The 22,868-nt window shown below is 40.7% G+C and overlaps 1 protein-coding gene across 16 annotated transcripts in view; it reads left to right on the top strand.

Annotated features, from left to right (window-relative positions):
• The window catches only part of SYNJ1 (synaptojanin 1), a 106,807-nt gene that overhangs the window by 48,198 nt on the left and 35,741 nt on the right, over positions 1 to 22,868 (top strand). For all 16 annotated transcript variants that reach the window (XM_054048168.1, XM_054048214.1, XM_054048176.1 and 13 more), the window contains 10 exons: positions 6,300 to 6,491; positions 6,620 to 6,704; positions 10,097 to 10,237; positions 10,690 to 10,882; positions 12,033 to 12,191; positions 15,314 to 15,470; positions 15,866 to 15,983; positions 16,112 to 16,327; positions 18,631 to 18,709; positions 21,039 to 21,198. In XM_054048168.1, the coding sequence (XP_053904143.1) occupies positions 6,300 to 6,491; positions 6,620 to 6,704; positions 10,097 to 10,237; positions 10,690 to 10,882; positions 12,033 to 12,191; positions 15,314 to 15,470; positions 15,866 to 15,983; positions 16,112 to 16,327; positions 18,631 to 18,709; positions 21,039 to 21,198 (1,500 nt within the window). The remainder of the gene's footprint in view (positions 1 to 6,299; positions 6,492 to 6,619; positions 6,705 to 10,096; positions 10,238 to 10,689; positions 10,883 to 12,032; positions 12,192 to 15,313; positions 15,471 to 15,865; positions 15,984 to 16,111; positions 16,328 to 18,630; positions 18,710 to 21,038; positions 21,199 to 22,868) is intronic.

Raw genomic sequence — 22,868 nt, 5'->3', positions numbered from 1 at the left:
TTAAATATATGATGTCTTTTATCTGAAGGATAAAACACAAAACATTTTACAAACATTAATTAATGTTTTACAAACATTAAGCCTCACAACTCCCTTCAGTATTATTCTTGTTTTACTGATGGGAAATCTGAGGCACAAGAGACATTCAGCACGTCCATACAGACACTTGGCGTACAGCAAGCTGGGAGGTAAACGTAGAGCGCACTAGCCTGCTGTGGATCCTATTGCCATGTGGACCTCGCTATCATGCACTAAAAGTTTCCTAGTGGAATTTGACTTATTGATGAAGCAACTATAAGTCAAAGCACCCTATGGAACTTTTAATGTATAGTATTAGGGTTCACATGGCCAGTAATGCGCAGCAGGCTAGTAAGATGTAACTTCATACCCTAGCTGGCTTTACACTGAGTCTTTGTGTGGACAAGCCCTAAGTGACTTGCATAGTTTTACACAGTGAATCATTTGCAGAATATAAGAGAGAGGCAGAAAATATATTTATGGGAACTGAAGGTTCCAATGGGTCTTGTAACTCTGCCCAGCCTCAAGAACCTGACCCTGGAGGTGGAAGTGTACGTACAGTCATCTTGTTCATTAACTACCTAAATGCAGTCGTCATGTTAGTATGTTGTACAAGACATGTTGTTGACTGGTACGATTACCATATAAAGTGCTTACTTATTTCTACCACAGTACTGTTTCTGCATGGAAGAAATATTGTGAATTCACTTGGGTATGCTACCCCTGAATATATAAACAGGTGATGTCTGTACTTCGGTAAAACACCCGTGGCTGGCCCGTGTCAGCTGACTCTGGCTCATGAGGCTTGGGCTATAAAATAGTAGTGTAAACATTCAGGCTTGGGCTGGAGCCTGGGCTCTGGGACACTATAAGGTGAATCACAGAATTGGAAGGGACCTCAGGACGTCATCTAGTCCAACCCCCTGCTCAAAGCAGGACCAATTCCCAACTAAATCATCCCAACCAGGTGGTAGGGCTCCAGACCCTGGGCTCCAGACCCTGGGCTCCAGCCCAAGCCCAGTTGTCCACTCTGCAATTTTATAGCCCTGCAGCCCAAACCCCATGAGCCCAAGTCACCTGACACTGGCCAGCTATGGGTATTTTATTGCAGTGTAGACATACCCTTAATGTTTAGTAGCAGTCAGTATTCTCCAGTACTTGATACACAGACAACGGCCTACTACTGTTCCAAAGCTAATCCAGCTGCTCCTAATATATGGAGATATACCTATCTCATAGAACTGGAAGGGACCCCGAAAGGTCATTGAGTCCAGCTCCCTGCCTTCACTAGCAGGACCAAGTCCTGATTTTGCCCCAGATCCCTAAGTGGCCCCTCAAGGATTGAATTCACAACCCTGGGTTTAGCAGCCAATGCTCAAACCACTGAGCTACCCCTCCCCCGCTCCTGTAGCTCATTTGCACGGATATGCATGGTAGGGGTCATTACAGTTGCACATGACTTTTTTCCCCTCTTTTTAAGAACTCAAATAAAATTTTAAAAAATCCACATTAAAAGAATGTTAAGGTTGCAAAATCAAGAACTCAACATTTAGGAAATGCAAGAATTAATGGATAGTAATGCAAAATGCTACTATATGTAAAGTACGGAATAAAGACCTGGTGCTGCAGCCGTTATATTGTCAAAACTCCCACTGACTTGGCTTGAGAGAGAACTACATAATCAAGCCCATGTCTTATCATTTAAATCACCAAAATACCTTGATTCATGGTTGTGATGGTTTGCCTGTAAATTAACAGATCAGAATTTTTTAAAAATGTCTTTGTGGATTATGAAAGTAAGACTCTTTTGCAACATTCTGAGGAGAAGGAAGAGGGAACACACAATAGTATATTTGATTAGGTAGGTGCAGGGAATAAAAAGGTTGGATTCTTTTTTTAATTTTTTTAAATCCTTAGATTGTAGTTGTTTTGAATGATTTGCTAGTACACTTCTACCCTGATATAACGTGACCCGATATAACACGAATTCGGATATAATGCGGGAAAGCAGCACTCCAGGGGGACGGGGCTGCACACTCCGGCGGATCAAACCAAGTTTGATATAACGTGGTTTCACCTATAACACAGTAAGAGTTTTTTGGCTCCCGAGGACAGCGTTCTGTCGAGGTAGAGGTGTATACTCATTTTTAGCTGAAAGCCACTTTCTACTGTTTTGCAAGCAATATAAATATAATAAAGTTGTGCCATTCTTAATCTGTTGTATATATTATGAGACAATTTAGACCACTTCTTTAAAACAAATTACTCACCCGCAGAGATGTCAAACTTTTGTTGGACATTTATTTTGTACAACAATTTCTGGGCCTTAATCTTACAGGGCTTGATCCAACACCAGTTGAAGTCAGTGGCTTCAGTGGAGTATCCAGCTCCACATGCCCTTAGTCCCTTGGTGAGGAGAGATTGTAGACCTAACCAGTGGAAGAGTCCATAGTATTGTTCAGCAGTGACCCTTTGGCCGCCTGCGGGGCATTGATAGGTAGAGCTGGCCAAATTTTTTTTATCAAACTCGTAAAAAATGTAGATTGGGTGATACCAAAACATTTTGAAGGCTCAAGTTGGTTTTGTCCAATTGTTTTGGTTGGGGGGTGAGGGGATTTCAAAAAATCCTTTAATTTTATTTTAATTAATTAAAAAGTCAATTTGAACCAAAAAAATGAAACATTTTATTTACAAAAAGTAAACACAAAACGTTTTTACTTTGGGTACTTTTTTAAAGTCAGTTTTAAAATGGTTTTTCAATTTTGTCCAAATGAAAGTTTAGTTTGACCCAAAATTATTTTTTATTTTTCGTAATTGCCAGCAAACCAAAAACATTTGTTGTTCACAGACCTCTTGACAGATTCTGCAAGGCATCCTATTGAACTATGCCTAGAGGATGGTGGCTGTTGCCTGAGGCTTTAAAATAATGAGGATTACAGGGATAGGATTTTTGGAAAGAACCCAGGATAACCCTAAAGAGAACTTAATCAAGAATTTATTGCTCTGTAGATTAAATTATTTAAACAGTACTTAAATATTAAAAGCTTTTTGCTGTTAACTTATAGTTAAGCATGTAAACAGAGTACAATTGGAGCTCTAAACATGTAGGTTCCTTGCCTCCCCCTCCCTCCCCAGACTTCCTATTAGCTTTGTGAGGTTTTTTATTAGTGCTCATTGCAGCCACTTAACTTTTTATTTAGTATGTCTAAATGAGACCACTAAAACTCTCTTATTCCCCTTTTAAAATACCAAGTATATCTTATATATTTTTAAAAAATAAATAAGTAAAAAAAAAAAAAATACTCTAAAATATCTCCAGAACATACACTGCAGCTAAATTACTTTTTCTTTTCTGAGATATAATTTGAAAGGTAGCTACTGGGTTTGTGGAGTGATGGAATAAAAGACATTTTTATTGAATGGAGAAAAAAATGGAAGGAGATAATGTTGATAGGGAGCTATGAAAGATAATGGGTTCATTAAATTTTTTGGGAATGAGAGGCACAATCTCACATTTTTTATTTGTTTTTCTTTTCATATATTTCAATTTAGGACAACAGTCATGTGGTTTAGAAATCTTTCTGGTTTAAAACATTGTTGATTTTATGCCTGTATTGAGCATGCTGCTAGCAATCTCCTGAAAAATTAAACCTCAGTCCTGTAAGAAGATATGCCAAAAGGGGCTCCTTGCAAAATCAAGGGCTAAGTGATCAAAAATTTAATTTTGTGACACTTTTAAAAAGCTATGTGGTATCAGAGCACTGCTTTTTTTAAAATCTAAAATAGCCACTGTAAATAAGGATGCAAATTTGAGTTGAATAGATGAGAGAATTGTGGTACTTTTCCAAAATATGGCCACTTGTTACCACTTGCAGTAGGTTGTGCAGATGTTCAGAATATGACCGTGCATACATTGATGGGTTCCTTTGGTTGGTCTCATCCTCTTTGGGGTTTGGATACTCTCATTGGCTCTGCTAAGCTTCTTGGGCCTGGTTTTCCCTCAGAGAGTCTCAGATGTTTTGCTTGGCTTCCCTTCAGTGGGATTTGGATACTTCTCTGGCATCTGTTGGGCTCCTTAACTTGGCTTTCCCTTGATGGGGTATGGATGTTCCACTAGTCTCTGTTTGGCTCCCCCTAGGTGAGCTCAAATACCTAAGGCTCCATTCCTCCCTCTGGTTTGTTGGCCCCAACAGCCCAGGTTGGGGAAGGAAATCGGTGGTATTCTCCCAAGTATCACCCATCTGTGGTACCCAGAGGAGATGTCAGTTAAGTACATTGGGCACATCTTGCATAATGGTGATCATCCCTCTCCTTTTTTAATGTTTTAATCAGCAGTGAAATAGTTAAACTCTATAAACTATATTGGTTTACACTCCGTTGACATTTTGAAGATTTTCTTCCAAACTATAAGGGCTAGACATTTACTGAGGGTTTTTTTTTTTTTCTCTCCCAATTTGAAAGCTGAGATTCTGGAACAAAGATGGTAGCTTAAAAAGTAAATAAATACTAGCTCGCCAAACTGCCATGAGCTGACCTAGTCCGATCTCTGAATAAATATATTGTGATCGGTTGCCCGCTGTTTCTCAATGGAGTACAAGGCTAAGGGAAAAATACAATCAGGCTGTTTGCTTTTTGTAATTTTGATAGCACACATGCACCAGGATGATGGTGTTACAAATATGTAAAATAATTATTAGTTGGTAAAGCATAATGCACATAAGACTTGCTGTTAATCTATTGCATTTTTTTCTCACTGGTTAAAGGAAAACTGCAATGTTAATATAAAAATATTTGGATCTTTAATCTAATTAGGGAGAGGTATTGTTCACTCTAAAAGTGTATCTTCATATATAATTAATCTAACAGGAAGCTGTCACATTACTGATATATGTAAGAAACTTAGTCCCCCAATACCGTGGTATCAGAACATCTCACTGTCACGCTGTCATGAGTGGCTCACGACGATAAGTGCCAACTTCAGGGAGACTGTCAAAAAATAGAGCAGACACCCCAAACTGGCTCTTCTGTTCTATAATTAGATTTCCCCCAATCTAGTAAGAAGTGTAAACTCCTAAACAGTCTTACCAAGGAGTCACAGACAGTCCCCATGGGCATTCGAGTATATCTTGCCACCCAGGACTATGTTATAGATGGTCACTTTACACCAAAAATCACAGTAGTGTTATAGTTACTCCCAGTCCCAAAGGACCGGTCACTTACCCCAGGTTGTTTGTTCTCAGATCTCTTCCCAAAGACAATGTCTATAGCCAGTCCTGTTATAAATTAAGGTTTATTAACTAGGAAAATAAATAAGTTATTTACAAGGTTAAAACAGGAAACATACACACAAATAAGTTAGTCTTAGATTTTAAAAGGTAATATGAGCTGCTGTAGTAATCAGCTCCATATGTCCTTTACGGCTGACCCATGCCAAGCACCATGGGGGTCTCTTGATTATGTTTAGGAATCTTTGCCCCTCAGAGTCCAGACAGCGTGAAGATCCCAGTTTCTCCAAGTCCTAGACTAGTGCCCTTACCCATTGGTGAAACTTTCCTCGTCTGATACAGAGTTGGAATTTGGGAATTCATCTCCCATCTCTCTCTCTCTCACACACACACACACACACTCAGATTTGTAAATTTCTATTACTGTGTATGATTAATTTAGAAGTGTCTAACCAAAATAAACAATTCTATTAAAATGATAGGTAAGATAAACTATTTGTATAGATTTATTTATTTAAACTCTCCACATTTAATCAGTGATACAAATTAAGTGATACAAATTAACAAACCTGAATGTCGTCTTTTGTGAGCATTTAAACAGGAACTGAATTTCATTTATTAATCAACATAATCAGAGAGGACTTCATGTTGGGATGAATCATTAAAAATGTTGATTTCCACTGAGACAGATCATTCAGATTAGAGACAGTGCAACAGTGATAATTTTCTAAACAGTTTTAGAAATATCTATCTTTATGTATTTTCTTTCTTAGAAAAGTTAAGAATTTAACTCTAAAACATTTATAAATTACTCCAGTTTTGCTTTGTCGGCATCCTGCCCAGACAAGTAACATTCTTATTTTCCATTGTGAAGTACATCACTCTTTCAATACACTGCAGTTTGCTTTCAAAGCTGATAATTTTCTGCATGCATGTGCATGGATTAGTTGCATTTTGTTTTAAGAAGAGAAATGTCTCTTCTAGGATCTTGTTCTGTTGAATTTTGTGAAAGTCTTCTTATGCTGGCTAATGCATTTTTTTAAACCTTTTTTATAGCATCTGTAAAAACGCTAAAGGGTATGTGTGAAAATTTTTATAAGTATTCAAAGCCCAAAAAAATTCGAGTATGTGTTGGAACATGGAATGTCAATGGTGGGAAGCAATTTCGAAGCATTGCATTTAAAAATCAAACACTCACTGACTGGCTTCTAGATGCACCAAAGTTAGCTGGTATCCATGAATTCCAAGGTAGGATATATATTCTCTTGATTTGCTTGAAACCTTTTGATCATTAGAAATAAAAATTGGGATACAAGGTCTTGATTATAAAGATAATTGTGAAGAACAAATAGCATTTTTTTAATACTTAAATGCAGATCGAAGAAGCAAACCTATTGACATATTTGCCATTGGATTTGAAGAAATGGTTGAGTTAAATGCAGGAAACATTGTGAATGCAAGGTAAGTGGTATCATTATATACAAATATTGTTCATCTGGTACAAGTATAAAGTTACAAGTTTTAGTAAATATTACATTACATCTTAGGAAAATTATAGCATTTTAGAACACCTGTGATTAATTTAAATAACTTTGGTAGAGGCAACTGGTACAGTGACAATCTTCCAAAAGACCTGTACTTCTCTCCCCCCCCCCCCCCCCCCCCCCAAAAAAATGGAAAGCAGTGACCACTAGGCCAAATCCAATATGCTCTCACAGATCCAAATAGTCAATACAAGTACATATCTAGAATTGTACCCTTACCAGCCCTAAGTCTTTGTTTCTTCCTATAGTGCTGTTGAGGCAGTTTTATCCCAGAAAAATTATTCTTCTTTCAGAGTTTTTGTACATTCCCACTTCTGGGACAGCAGCTCCTAATGTGAGCATGTGGAACCCTCTTTCGAAGCGCTGTCAGAGGGGGTGCGAGGACACTAGGCAGGACGTATGTCAGATGCTCTATTTTATACAAGAAAGCACATTCCTTCAGCCTGGCTGTTTCTTCACCACGGCAGAGAGCAGAAGGGACTCTTGGTCATGTCCTGGGCTATTCCTAGTTTGCATTTAGCTATTTTATTTCTTGTATATAGTTTTCCTAGTGTAGGTTAGTAGGGAATTATATTTTTCCAAGTTCTTTGAGTTCTCCCCAGCACTGGGACTATGGTCGTCAGCATGGATGCTAAAAAGAGTTTTAAGAAGTGCACGTTATGCCCACCTTCAATCCCAGAACCAGCTGCACATGTTCACTGCCTTGGATAGTCACACTCTATTGCATGATAGGTTGATGAGTAAAGTCAGAACTGGGATTGATAGCAGCCATCACCACCCTCGACAACAGCCTGTTCTCTTATAGAATCATAGAATATCAGGGTTAGAAGGGACCTCGAGGTCATCTACCCCAACCCCCTGCTCAAAGTAGGACCAATCCCCAGATGGATTTTTGCCCCAAATCCCTAAATGGCCCCCTCAAGGATTGAACTCACAGCCCTGGGTTTAGCAGGCCAATGTTCAAACCACTGAGCTATCCCTCCCTCTAGGTCTTCCAATGAACTGGAAGAAATTCCTCTTTGACTCACTCTGAGGATAATGTTTCTTGGTGTAATGCTGGCCTTATCACAAGCCAAAGCATTCCTTCTGGAAACGGATTCCTCTGCATCCAGCAGGCCCGTGTCATTCTGAAAAGGTTTCCAAAGCAGACCATTTGCTTCTTTCGAAGCCTCCTGGAGCTAGTGGCATTGACACATGTCATTTCTATCACCGGCTGCATGTGAGACTTCTGCAGCATTGGGTAACTCAACTCCATGCCCCAAATAGAGACAGGCTGGAAAGGAGGCTCCACTGTCTTGATGCAAGTGCTGTTGCGGTTGAACTGGTGGGAGTTCAGGGACGGTGTTCTCTGAGGATTGTCTTCCTTTTTCCACCTGTGATTCTAGATTAGGTGAAGCAGATAAAGTTTGAAGGACCCTCTGCCTGTTCCTTGAAAGTCCATCAAACAACTATATCTGCATGCCACCAGCATGTTAAAAGGAACATTGAGTTTCTCACCTTACAGCTGTCAGATTCTTAAGGGAACTTGTTAGTTGCCTTTCCTCCTACAAAGGAATCTTCCACTTCTTGGGACTAGAATCTACTTCTAACGAGGCGATGGAGCCTCCCAAGAACAACTTTCCTTAAAGACCGCTTTCATTTGTTGCCATTACCTCAGCAAGGAGAGTTAGTGAGCTAAGAGCTCTAATGGCCAGTCTACTGTATGTAGTAGTCTACAAAGATGAAGTGGTATCTTCCCTTCACTTTTTCAAAGTCCTTCCCATCCTGTGTTCTTCCTTAGACTCCATTCATAGCTTTTACCCTGAGAACACAAAATCCTTTGGAAAGTCAAACAGGTTACTTTCAGCAGATGAGGAAAGATGCAACGGAGAATTTACCTCAATCCAGAAACTGTTCTAGTGAATTAGGAAGCACATAAGCTCTTTTACAATATAACTAGAGATCTAGTGCCTGCAGGATTAAGGGTCCACTGCATATGGCAACTGCTGCCTCCAGGGCTTTTTTAGGCATCTTCCAACATTGGAGGTTGGTAGGGCAGCAACTTGGAGTTTAGTATATACCTTCAACATGTATTATTCCACAGACTTGACATCACGCTCCAGTGCCCATTTTGGGATAGTGGTGCTACAGTCCATATTTCACTAAGAACTCCTTGCCCACTGTTCATCAGAGAGTGCACAGCCTAGAAGTTTAAAAAAAAAAAAGTTATTTACCAGTTACCAGTAACTGCTGCTCTTTGAGAGCTGCCTCTGTGCATTCGCATTTCCTGCCCATCTTCATCTCTAGCTTGGAGTTCTACAAGTCATCACTACTTGTGGTTCAGGAGAAGGAACTGAGGCAGTTTAGGGGTGGGATGTGAGTGACTAGGGTATCTGATGTAAGATGTCATGCAAGAGTGATTGTGCCCTCCTCAATGGACATGGCTTTAAAAGAGGGTTCCGTATGATCTCTTCTAGAAGCATTATAATCTCTATTTCTGTTCAGTTGGCTACTACAGCATTGGGTTTGTGTTGCATCTGGAATGAGAGCCAAGGTTTTTGGTTGCATAAAGAAAATGCTTTCCAGTCATTGCCTCGAGGGGGAAAGCAGTTAAACTGAAGTAAATGGAGTAACCGCACATTTACAGTGGTGTAGCTGAGTTCAGAATCGGACATGGTGCTCTGTACTCACTGTTGCAAATTGTTAGGCAGTGATTACCCAGTACAATTTCTGTGTCTGGGATTTGTTTGATCCTTTCTTGGACCATTTGGTTGCTGACAAATAAAAAGAGAGCGACATCATTATGCAGGTCCAGAATGTGCCTTATCATTATTTTTAGGCAATGTGAGATGTATTTGATACAGTAACTCCTCACTTAAAGTCGTCCTGGTTAACGTTGTTTTGTTACGTTGTTGATCAATTAAAGAACATGCTCATTTAAAGTTGTGCAATGCTCCCTTATAATGTTGTTTGGCAATTGCCTGCTTTGTCCACTGCTTGCAGAAAGAGTAGCCCATTGGAGCTAGCTGGTGGGGGGCTTGGAACCAGGGTGGCCTACTGGACTTGCACTTTGCCTCCCCCTCATTCTGTACAAAATGTAGCTGCAAATGTCATCCACTTTGTTCACCACTGTAACCATGTCTAATCAGTATTCAAATCCCTTCATTATTTCCCACATCAAGTTACATTTCTTGTCCTGCCCTTCAAGACCATTGACAATCTCTCTTTTGCCTACTTCATTGTTTTATACAATATCCTTTAAATGCAACACACTGTAGATATGTAGGTGTCTTTTTTTATTTTTTAACTGCTTTTTTATCACACTGGTAGCACAACCAATCAGAAGCTGTGGGCTGCTGAACTGCAGAAGACCATCTCAAGAGATAACAAATATGTGCTGCTGGCTTCTGAGCAATTGGTGGGCGTCTGTCTCTTTGTATTCATCAGACCCCAGCATGCTCCTTTTATCAGGTCAGTGAGCAGACAACTATACTAAAATTGGTATGCTTGCCAGACTGCTTTATGCTGCAAAATAAAACCCAACACAAGTGGTTTGCAAAGTGTGTGTATGGCTTGACACCAGCACTTAAGAAAAGCTGTTGCATTTCCAGTTAAAAGTAGTTGCTTAAATGCTGTAATCTTAAATTCGGAAATCTTGTACCTTGCCTGTAAGACTTGGAAAGCATCCATATATCCATGCCTTATCTGCTCAAAAACAGTTGATGTCTTTAAAACACTGTATTGCAATGCGATGATCATATTACTGATGATGAAATGATGTAAACATCCAACACCCTGTCATTATTTTGTACTTCTCCAGTTTCATTCAGTGACCGTTAGAGCCCTTTTTGAATGTCACTAATGGCTGCTAAATTTTGTCATTGATTTAAGGTTTAATAGTAAACATTTACATTATTTTTTAGGGATGTTGCTGTTGATACTGTAAAGACTGGTATGGGAGGAGCTACTGGCAATAAAGGTGCAGTAGCAATTCGAATGTTGTTTCATACGTCCAGTCTTTGCTTTGTCTGTAGTCACTTTGCTGCAGGGCAATCACAAGTCAAAGAGAGAAACGAAGACTACATAGAAATAGCCCGAAAACTCAGTTTCCCAATGGTAAGCAACAATGCTGTTCAGATTCCATAATAAAAGAAAAATCCTTAAGGCCATTAGGGCAGCTGCTGAGAGTGTGTGATACTTTAATTTTTAAAATGAGTCTAACAAAGCTAATCTGCTAACAATCCAAGAGCATTACTCCTAAAACTTTAGCATGGTGTACTCTGCCTTACATCCTACAGAAATTTTAAACATAAAGTAAATAGTTGGAAATTTGAACAAATTGAAAAAATGTTTTGTTGAATTCTAAACTGTGTAAAAAAAAAAAAAAAAATCCAAGCAGTGATCACTAATTATAGTTTAGATTTATAACTGTGCCTACTACTTAGTATTAGTATCATGCCCAAATTAGCCTTCGCTAGTTTTCTGTGGCATTGTTTGAAGAGAGGGTTCCTTCCCCCTCAGCTTTCTCCTATTTCAGCCCTATGAGATGGTCATGTTTCATTTTCCCTACAAGATGCTCAAACATGTATTGTCTCCTCTGACAATTTCCAAGACCTGAATCAGGTTGTCTTAAATTGAAAGCAGACTAGATTGGCAAATTATATAAAGAGAGTGGGGAAAAATCAAACTCCAAAAAGAGAGGTACAAAAGAGACTCACCTAGTTAATTATTTGCTAGATTGGCCCCTGGCTTTGTTACAAAATATTGTTTGACACCTAACGATCTTTTATCGCTGAAAAGTCTACAATCTACCCTGAACAGCAAAGCTGCCTTTCTCTCAGCATTTCATCTTAGTATGCCAAATGATCCCAGGGAAGTGGCTCTTTGTTCTTCTTAAAAACCCTTTTGTGAGGCAGAGTTCAGGTTTCTCATTATAGCACCTTTTGAAACCAGAGCAGAATGATCAAATCTGTTAAAATCCGGTTCAGATAACTCTTGCATAAATATGACTGTCATCTCGTGAAATATTTTTTTCTTTCATTAATGTTCTGCACATGAGACTGTGTGTCTGGTTATCATATGGCTCCATCCAGATGATTAGTATCCACAGATGTGTATTTCACCCACCCCACCAGAAAACACATATGCAGCTAGAAATTACATTGATTTTTAAGATTGAAAAGGCTCATAAAGTATTACTCACGCATCTAGATGTAGATTTCTGTCACATGGTTGTTTTTAATTTCAATGTGTATTTATTTTTCAGGGAAGGCTCCTCTTTTCCCATGACTATATATTTTGGTGCGGCGATTTTAACTATCGTATAGATCTTCCTAATGAGGAAGTGAAGGAGTTAATTCGCCAGCAGAATTGGGATTCCCTTATTACAGGAGATCAACTTGTCAACCAGAAAAATGCTGGACAGGTAACTGTTTAGAAAATGTTGCATTTAAGAGACCTTTATTTTTCATATTGTAACTCTTATTAAAGCCACTTCATGGTGGGGTACTTGTGCAAGATTGTTTCTGCATTGCATTGTTAACTTGTCACTTTTGTCCAGTCACCAGTCTGGAATAGGGTGGAGTGGAAAAACAATCAGTAGGATGTTTGTATCAGTTGTTCTGAAAAAATAGTTAGTAGTGCAACTACAATGACTAGCTTTGAGAATGAGATTTTTGATGTCCCTTATAAAAGAGAAACTTCATTGTCATCCAGTGAATAGTGTTTGGAGCATATTAAAGAGAAAACAGTAAAGGTTATCAAATGCAGTTGTCACAGCACTGGATTTTTAAGAGAGCATAGTAAAGACTTTCTTTTGGTAACACCACTTGTCACATTCAAATTATGTTAATAGAATGAATATATTTGCTATCACCTACTTAGTAACGAGCAAATAGACACTGATAGCAGCTTCAAATCAAAGCATGTCTTTATTTAGGAACAAAAAGATTTTAGGGGATTTATTGTAGCAAGGCTTCTGACATCAACTTTTTTTAGCATGTCATAGTTAAATGGACACTGGCAATGTAAAAATCATACTCCTGTGTGAAAGTGTTTTATCCCAATCGTTAAAGTATCAATGCATACTATAGTTGAAACATTAGAGACAAATATTTTTTCTATTTTTTTTTTAGTTTATTTTATGTGCTTGGCAACACTGTATTTATAAGTAGTTTCTCCTTTACCGGAGTTAGCTTTCCCTTATTTGTGTAGGTCTTTCACACAGCAACAGTGGAGAGAGAAACATTTTATAAAGGAATATTATAAAAACAAAAATCCTCAGGGAAATTTAAAGGTATGCAAAGTAGCAGAAACTATTTAAATTAGGCTTTGTTTTGTTTTTTTAAATTAACTAGATTTCAAGTTGATTGTGTCCCTTCAAAACAAGAAAAACAGGCAAATGCTGTATTTATGAGGTCAGCCTTTGGCTAGGGGATCAAAGTTAGATACATATCTCAGGGTTCCTTTAATTTTATTGAGATTGCCAAACGCAAAACCAAGTTCAAAGTAGCAGTTGACTCAGAGTTCTTGCTTATGTAGCATACATGTCACCAGTGAGAAAGCTTCTCTGCCTTTCAGGGAAGCAGACTAATTGGTCTTACTTGTTATTGGGGAGAATTTGAAAAGTGCCTAAGAGATTTAGTGATGTTTAATAGGACCTATGCTCCTAAATTCTATAGGCACTCTTGACAGATTTCGCAGAATTCTCAGAATTTCTCATATTTTTGTGCTTTGATCAATAATACAACAGCATTATCTTCTTTTGCACTTATTGTACTTCTGCTCTTCCATGTCTCTTCCCTGTAGACATTTTTAAGACATTTTTGTTTTTAGTAACTTGTTGGGAGACATTGATGGGATGCATCTTCTGTCCAGGCAAGCACCTCTGATGTAAACATTTCTGCTTAGAAATATAGATGTTGCTATAGTGGAATAGACCAATCTATGTAGATCAGTGTCTAGTCCTAGTATTTGTTCATACAGCGCCAGCAAAGTGCAACACAAGGATGTGATTTGTAGAATGCGCTAGCATGTTGTGGTCTAATTGTCCCATATAGACCCTGCTGGCACACTCTTTAAAACAGAGGTCTCAAACTCAAATGACCATGAGGGCCGCATGAGGACTAGTGCATTGGCCCGAGGGCCGCATCACTGACACCCACCCCTTGCTGCCCTCGCCCCTGCCCCCACTCCACCCCTTCCATGAGGCCCCTTCCCTGCCCCTTCCCTGCCCCCAGGGGGTACTGGAGGGGTGCAGGGTGTGATGGGGGCTCAGGGCAGGGAGTTGAGGTGCAGGGTACGGCAGGGGGCTCAGGGCAGGGAATTGGGGTGTGGGGTACAGGAGGGGTGAGGGGTGCTGCAGGGGGTTGGGGTGCAGGGTGTGGCAGGGGGCTCAGGGCAGGGGATTGGGGTGAAGGAGGGGTGCGGGGTGTGATGGGGGCTCAGGGCAGGGAGTTGAGGTGCAGGAGGTGTGCAGGGTACGACGGGGGCTCAGGGCAGGGAATTGGGGTGTGGGGTGCAGGAGGGGTGAGGGGTGCAGCAGGGAGTTGGGGTGCAGGGTGTGGTAGGGGGCTCAGGGCAGGGAGTTGGGGTTCAGGAGGGGTGAGGGGTGCAGCAGGGGGTTGGGGTGCAGGGTGTGGCAGGGGGCTCAGGGCAGGGGGTTGGGGTGTGGGAGGATGTGGCAGGGGGCTCCGAACAGGGGGGTGTGGAGTGTGGGCTCCGGCCCGGCGCCGCTTACCTAGAGCGGCTCCGGGGTGGCAGCACTGAACACTGTGACCAGGGCAGGCTCCCTGCCTGCCTGCCCGCCTTGGTCCCGCTCAGTTGCTTCCTGGTGCGGAGCAGAGCGGAAGTCCTGGGGGGGGGCGGGGGGGCACCATGTGCTGCTCTTGCTCCTCCAGGTACCTCCCCCAAAGCTCCCATTGGCCGCAGTTCCCCGTTCCCGGCCAATGGGAGCTGCGGGGGGCAGTGCCTGGAAGCGAGAGCATGGAGCCCTCTGCTGTTTTCCCCCCACCCCCGCCCGGGGCTGCAGAGACGTAGTTCCAGCTGCTTCAGGGAGTGGTGTGGGGCTCGCGGCGCCACAGGGTAGGCGGGAGGGCATGGGGAGCTTGGCGGGCTGTACGAAAGAACCCCGCAGGCCGCATGCAGCCCGCATGTTTGAGACCCCTGCTCTAAAAGGTACCTAGTTCACGCTGAGGTAGTTCTATTTCATACCAGACTACATTACTGCAAACTACATACCTTTTTAGACAGTGCCAGCAGAGTCTACATGGGGAGTTAGGGCGCAGCACATTAGTGGCTTTACGAATCACACCCCTCTGGTATGCTTTGCTGTGCCGTATAGACAAATGCTTAGACGATGGCTGATGCAGGATGCATTCAAAAGTTAGAATATGAAGATGGATTCACATTCTTCTGAGAGACACGCTTGGGCTCATGTTTTTCCTATTGTTGAAAGAAGACAGAATTTTGATTAGTTTCAGGAAGTTTTCCACAATGATTTCCCATTTTTGTCTTTTAATATAACTCAGAATGTCTTTGTTTATGCAGATCTTTAGGGGATTTTTAGAGGGAAAGATAACTTTTGCACCTACATACAAATATGACTTGTTTTCTGATGACTATGACACCAGTGAAAAATGTCGCACACCAGCATGGACAGATCGGATTCTTTGGAGAAGAAGAAAATGGCCATTTGACAGATCAGGTTTGAGAGTTTACATAAGTTTAATTCAATATGAAATTAAATTACTTATGAATACTGCTGGAAAGCTACTATAATTCCTAAATATTTCAGGATTACTACTGAATTCACAACAGAAAAAAGTAATTGTTCATTTTGTTAGATCGTTTCAACAAGAAAGTATACATAGCCCTCGCTCTTCTTTACATGCCTGCCCTTGTTTTTTGTGTGTACTGTTGTAATGTTGCATGGCAGTAGCCAGAGTTCAACTCAGTAGTCAGAGTTCATTTGTGTAAAGTAAAAGAGCCTCCAATTTTCCCCATCCTGTTTTCAGTTTGGTTTAATATCTATATTTTTTTTTTTTTAAGCCTGTCCATGCGGTCACTCTTGTTTTTTGTTTTCTTTTATGCTTATTATAGCTGAAGACCTGGATCTTCTGAATGCTAGTTTTCAGGATGAAAGTAATATCCTTTACACATGGAATCCTGGTACTTTATTGCACTATGGAAGAGCAGAGCTGAAAACGTCTGATCATAGGTTTAAACTTTACTTTCTGTATTACTCTTTAGCCATCTAAAATGTAATGCTTTTGCTTTATTATTGTGTTCCTCAGGCACTCTGATGTTTTCTAACTTTTCATATATATGTATGTATATTTCTTTAAGGCCTGTTGTTGCATTGATTGACATAGATATATTTGAAGTTGAGGCAGAAGAGAGACAGAAAATTTATAAGGAGGTGATTGCTGTGCAGGGACCGCCTGATGGTACTGTAATGGTTTCCATCAAAAGCTCTTCACCAGAAGAAAACTATTTTGATGATAACTTGATTGATGAACTTCTTCAGAAGTTTGCAGCCTATGGTGAAGTTATACTTATAAGGTTAGAACACTTCTATTTACCATTTAACCAATACTCTTTATTATTATTTATCAACTTTCTAAACTGACTTTCTTAGGATGCATTTGTGTTCTTATTTACTTCATTGTTTGAATTTAGACTTTTTCTCAATTCTGTCTGTTTAAATTGTGGCCAATGATGAGAGCAATCAATATTAGTGGGTTTTTTTATAAAGTGCCTTATTCCATTCTCCATCCAGAATGGGTGAAAAAAATTGTAAAGCAAAAAATTGGTAGTGGGTTCTATTTTTTACCCCTCCCTTAAACTCAATTTCAAAATATTAACCTTTTGGAAACTAATTTGGTATCTGGCCAGTGGAGGGTGGGCCATATCATGACTTGGGAGCGGAATTTAAATATGCGCCTAGATAGGTTCTGTGCAGGAAAACTTCCCAGCAGCCAAGGGGAAATAGATGGGGACATTGGTGTGCATAGAAGGATCTAAGAAAGGAGAAAAGAGCTCTTGCTGAGTGGCATGGACGAAGGAATAGAGATTTGTGGTGATTTCATTGCATTATGCTAAGAACAATTCCATTCATCTTCAGGGTTCAAAGGGTTGAAAAGATACAATTTTAAAATAGGATCTAGCAAAAGTCAATAATTTGACAGTGGGGACAAATGTGGTGAAAACTGATAAGCAACTAAGTCCATCTGTAGTCTCTGGGACAAGTGGCAGATGATAAAAACATCAATTCTTACGAAACTGAATATAAAGGGAAATAGAAGATACAGAGTAGAAAAAAATCAGTTTGTAATTTTAATCTTGTTAAATAATGAGTCCTCAAACAGGTCAGTTTGACTTCAAGTGGCATCTTGACACAAACCTAAAATGAAGAAGGAAACCAAAATCATGGCTGTTGACAGGGAAGTGAGACTTAAAAGATCTAGAGGAGTCCTTATTTCTGACTCTTCTCTTGTCTTCTGTTTTTTGCTTTCTCCTTTTCGTTTCTATCCACTGCCCACTGGTGGAGGGTGGATTTGTCATGTTCCCTGCTCAGTTATCTGTTGGCTACCTGGATGCATCTTTGGTGGCAACTAATTTATCAGTAGCCAGAGAAGCTGTCCAGCTTAGTAGTAATGCTTTATCAATGGGGACAGCTGAAAGGGAAATTCATGAGCCTTACATAACCTAGTCTTATGGTCATTTCCTTTTGTAACCTTACCATGTATATATTGATCTGAATACATCAGTGAACGAGGACAGACACGGATGGATTTTAAGCAGGAGGCTGCAACTTTATTAATCTCAACGCTGGGAAAGGTTGCTACTCACCCTGTCACCCATACTTTCACATACCAGAAAAATTTAAGTGGTTCTAAAGCAGTGGTTCTCAAAGCCGGTCCGCTGCTTGTTCAGGGAAAGCCCCTGGCAGACCAGGCCGGTTTGTTTACCTGCTGCATCCGCAGGTTCGGCCGATCGCAGCTCCCACTGGCTGCAGTTCACCGCTCCAGGCCAATGGGGGCTGCAGGAAACGGTGCGGGCCGAGAGGTGTGCTGGCCGCAAAGGCTAGGAGGAAGCCTGCCAGCCCTGCTGCGCGGTGCCATCAACCAGAGAGTCAATGGCCTGGTCAGCAGTGCTGACAAGAGCCATCAGGATCCCTTTTCTACTGGGTGTTCCTATCAAAAACCAGACACCTGGTCACCCTAGTCCCCATTGAAATCATGTGGAGTAGCTTGTAGGACCAGCGCTGTAATCAGATCCTGCAAGGTGCTGAGAGCCCTTCCATTAATCCAGTAGGAGGAGTGGAAGGAATTCAACACCTTGCAGGTTCAAGCCCTCATGCCCTCCCTTCTTTCTTATAGGGTCTTATTTGTTCTTATATGGCATAAAACCCAAGATATATGTAAGGAAAAGGCTTTGATGATTAGATAGTAAAACCAAACTTTATATATAAAAATAAAGCAAAGAAAATTGCATCTAATATACTGTACTCATACAGACAGATATGATTTGACATATGCCACAATATGATTTAACTTTGAGTACTTTAGGCAGATATCTAATAATGTGCCACAGCAGTGTTTCCTAAGAGGGAAATAAAAATTGTACTGTATAATTTTCATTTGTACTGTCTTTTGTCTTCTGGTTTAAAGTAATAACAGATTATGGAAACTATGAACCAAATAAACAGGCTTATTTTTAAAATGGAAAATTTTAATTTATTTTTGCCTTGATTATTTTTATTTTATTTATGAAGGTTTATAAGATAGTCAATAGATGATAGATAACAAAGTAGTTCAATCATATTTTCTCATTTCAACATTATCTGTCAATGTACTTTGAAGGTTTGTAGAAGACAAAATGTGGGTAACGTTTTTGGAAGGAAGCTCCGCTTTGAGCGCTCTGGATCTGAATGGTACTGAGGTAAAGTACAAATTACTGAAATTATCTGTAGTTTGCTAAATTGTAATTCTTTAAGCACTGTGTGGTTTTCAGGTTTTCTAGATAAATGTCTCTTAGCAGATTAACACTCAGCATGTAGATTTGTAACATACGCTCTCCTTTTGAATTTTATTTCATTATCACTCAGCAATTTAACTGTGGTAAACTGCATTTTGCAAATAAGCAGCATTAGCAGGAGAACAACTTGTTAATGTGCAACTTCTGCCAAGCATTTATGTACTTCAATCCCATTTACTTCTATGGGATTCAAGTACATACTTTATGCTTTGCTTAATAGATATGAACTTAAGCCCGGCTTTAGGTTCTTTGCTGAACTGGAACCTTAGTGTAAATATGGGGCCATATTTAGTCCTAGCAGAAGCAGGCAGAACTCATTTGAAGTCATTGTTACCCGTGTTTAGTAATTTAAGCTGCTATACCAGTTGTAAAAGTGCCTGTATCTAAGTAGATCCAAGGCCATATGGATGAGGTTCTTTGGCTTGTGTATGGAGGAGATCAGACTAGATCAGGGGTGGGGCAAACTATGGCCCACGGGACCGTCCTGCCCGGCCCCCGAGCTCCTGGCCCGGGAGGCTAGCCCCCGGCTCCTTCCTTGCTGTCCCCTCTCCCCCGCAGCCTCAGCTCGCTCGCTGCGCCACTGGCGCAATGCTCTGGGCGGCGGGGCTGTGAGCTCCTGGGGCATCGCAGTTGCAGAGCCCGGCCTGACCCGGTGCTCTGTGCTGCGTGGTGGCAGCGGTGGTGGAGGCAACGTGGCCCAGTTCCAGCTGGGCGGCGCGGCCATAGCAACACCAGCTACCAGTGCTCCAGGCAATGCGGTAAGGGGGCAGGGAGCAGGGGGGGTTGGATAGAGGGCAGGGGAGTCCAGGGTGGTTGTTGGGGGGAGAGGGGAGATGGGGTTGAATGGGGGCAGGGGTCCCACGGGACAGTCAGGAAGGATGGGGCGGTTGGATGGGGTGGCAGGCGGCAGTCAGGCAGGGGTTCCGGGGGCGGTCAGGGGACAGGGAGCGGGGGTGTGTGGATGGGGCAGGGGTCCCAGAGGGGCTGTCAGGGAACACGGGGGGTTGGATGGGACAGGAGTTCCGGGGGAGGGGCAGATAGGAGGGGGGCTGGGCCACGGGCCCTCCATACAATTTATGAAAACCAATGCAACTCTCAGGCCAAAAAGTTTGCCCACCCCTGGACTAGATGATCATAATTATCTCTCTGGCCTTAAAATCTAGGATAACATCACTTCTATTAATATTTATTTTTCTGCAAATGAGTTCACTTTTTTATAGTTCTAAGGATGCAAAAAAATGAGGGGTGTTTTTTACTGGTTTGATACTTTCCTTTTGATTATTTGCTTAAAAAACAAATGTAAGTGTCCTGAGACTACAGTGTGGACTAGGCTCTCATTTTTATGGTAGAGTATATTAATCGAAAATTTAGCACTTCTGTGCATAGGTGCTGGAACTAGGAGTTTGGGCGGTGCTGCAGCACCCCCTGGCTTGAAGTGGTTTCCATTATATACAGGGTTCACAGTTTGAACAGGCTCTCAGCAATCCTGACCCTATTAAAGTTGTTGGGAATTTTGCCATTGATTTCACTGGGACGAGGATTTCATCTGTGGTACATAGTAACTTCTATTCAGATTTGGAATTGGCTAGATCCCTAATAAGACTTTGATCTTGTAATCTGATCTTCACAGGTAGACTCTTACAACTTTGAAGTCACTGAGGCTCCACACAGGGAGTAGGAGTTCAATTCATGGGTCAGATTGCAGGATTGAATCCTAACATTGTATCAGTCCATATTACAGAATCATCACGATTTGCTTAGCTCATAATTAAGGCTGACTGTCATGACAAAAAAAAAAAGGGAAAATAATTCTTTTGTTAGAGTGAAGAATGCAAAAGTCATACTTTAATTTTTTTAAAATGCAGACAATAGTTTTACATTTATTTTTAATTAGAAAAGTATTAAATAGTTGTAATTAATAGTTAAAAAGCAAGTGAAGATGTCAAAATGTCAAAAAAAGAAATAAATCGGTCAAAACTCTTGGAACACACTTGCTGTGTAATAGGAAGATTAGAATGAAAAAGATCATGCCTTTTCATAAAAAGCGCCAAAAATCATTGTTTTGTCACAGAAATCCTGAAAAACGTAGAGGCTTGTGCATCATAATCTGTATAGCAGAATGTGCTTTTTGTGTTTCTGTATTTTTTTTTTTTATTTAGATCCCTGATTTTTAGTGCCTAGTTGTTAATTTTTGTACTTGGAGTATGTCTTTTTTTATCATGTGGAAATTCAGCTTTTAGGAAGGATCATAAACATTAACTTGAAAAACTCAGACTGGATCAGAAGTTTGGAAGAGGAGATGAATCTAGAGAAGATGGTTGGATTGCCTTCATCGACCAGTTCCACTTTGCTTTGTGAAGATGCTGAGGTTTCTGCAGACTATGATATGGAAGGTCTGAATCAAATTAACTTCTTTCCTTCCTAGATATATTACTTAATTAAATTGTTTAAGAGATGTATAGATTTATTTTAACTTTATGCCAAACAATCCAAAGGTGATCAATTTAAAAATCAGAGACTCTCCAGCAACGTATGCATAGCTTGCACAGTAATGTTAGTTTTGGTTTCAGTTTGCACTGTATCTGTGCTAGTGGCTTTGATTAATTTGCCACCATTTTTTTTTCTAGATTTGCTGGGTATTGTTCACATGAGAGGGAGGGTGAGTGGTGCAGATCAATGACTGAGGAGAGAGCGTGAATTCCTTTCAGAATATATAGGGTATAAATACCTCTCCCTTCCCCCAGTCCATATGGTGGGTCAGTGCCCTCACCAGGTTCAGCCATTTCCAGTTCTCCCCTTGATGCTGCTCGGGTTAGTCTGCTCACTTTTCCCGCCTTCGTAACCCAAATGCAGTAGGGACATTTAACGGAGCCCCAGGCTCACTTTCCTGCTGTCCAGACAACGATCCACTGCATTAGTTGCAGTGAGCACGTTGTGGTAGCTCAGGAAAAGATTTGTTACGGCTAAGAAGGTACTGTACTGAAGAGGAAGACTTCAGGTAACTGTACTGATATCCTGAGGTTTCACTCAAGCTACAAGAAAGAGAATTGGTCAAGCAGGATTGGCAATTTTTGAATGTGCTAGAGGGGAAGTAGAAGACTTCCAGACCTTCCTATACTGACTGAAGAAGTTGAGTATGTCAAAAAGAGCTGAACGCACATGATTTCATCATCTGTATTCATATTCCCTAACTGACTGTGAGTTGTATTCTCTGGCTGCAGTTTGTTTGTTTGACAACTCAAAGTTGTTAATACAGCTTTTTGTTTATCATGGTCAATGAAGAGATTTTACCAGAGAATTGGATGAGTCTTGAACAGTAGAACTGAGTTGATCTCCATTTTTCTTTCGTTAATTGGTCTGTTCGTTTTTTAGACTCTCTCAATTTCAATACCGTATTTTTTCTTTCCAGACCTTTGAAGTAATTTAATAGATTCTACTGTCTTTGTGGATTTATATCATTACTGGTTTCCTAAACAAAGATCTATTCTGTTGCTTGGCCCACAGAGTTTAGACACTGGAGCTACGTGGGGTGGGTGGGTACTGTTTAAGTATTAATACAAAGAAGAATACATTTCTGCAGCCCAGTGTCTCCAACAATTCTGATAAGTAAGGGATATTGCCTTCATTGGCAGTTTCTAGAGATATTTCAGAGCTGCAGCAGAGCTTGTGCTGGCCATGCTCCCTTCTCCGGCTTGCTGCCACATACTCTGCCTCTGGCTGGCTTAGAACAGGTGGGGCATAATTCGCCCTCCAAAGAACCTGTAAAAGCTGCCTTCCATATGGAACACTATGATTTAGCCTGGTGTTTGCGAGATAGCCCTGTCACACAGGGTATGGGTGGGATTCTGGCAGGGAGGCATTTGCTGTAGTATATCACATGGTATTGTGCCCAAACCATTTACAGCTTTTATTGATTAAAAATGCCATCTTAAATTCCACCCGGAAATTAATGAAGAGCAAGTGCAGATCTCCTAGTACTGGTATGAGTTCTTTGCATGAAGCACTGCTTTGTAAATAGACAGCTGTGTTCTACACTATTTAAGCTTCCTAATTACTGTAAAGT

The sequence above is a fragment of the Malaclemys terrapin genome, chromosome 1 (assembly GCF_027887155.1).
Source record: "Malaclemys terrapin pileata isolate rMalTer1 chromosome 1, rMalTer1.hap1, whole genome shotgun sequence".
In the NCBI taxonomy this organism is placed as follows: domain Eukaryota; kingdom Metazoa; phylum Chordata; order Testudines; family Emydidae; genus Malaclemys; species Malaclemys terrapin.
The sequence above is the reverse complement of the archived record's forward strand: the minus strand, read 5'-3'. Positions and strand labels throughout refer to the sequence as shown.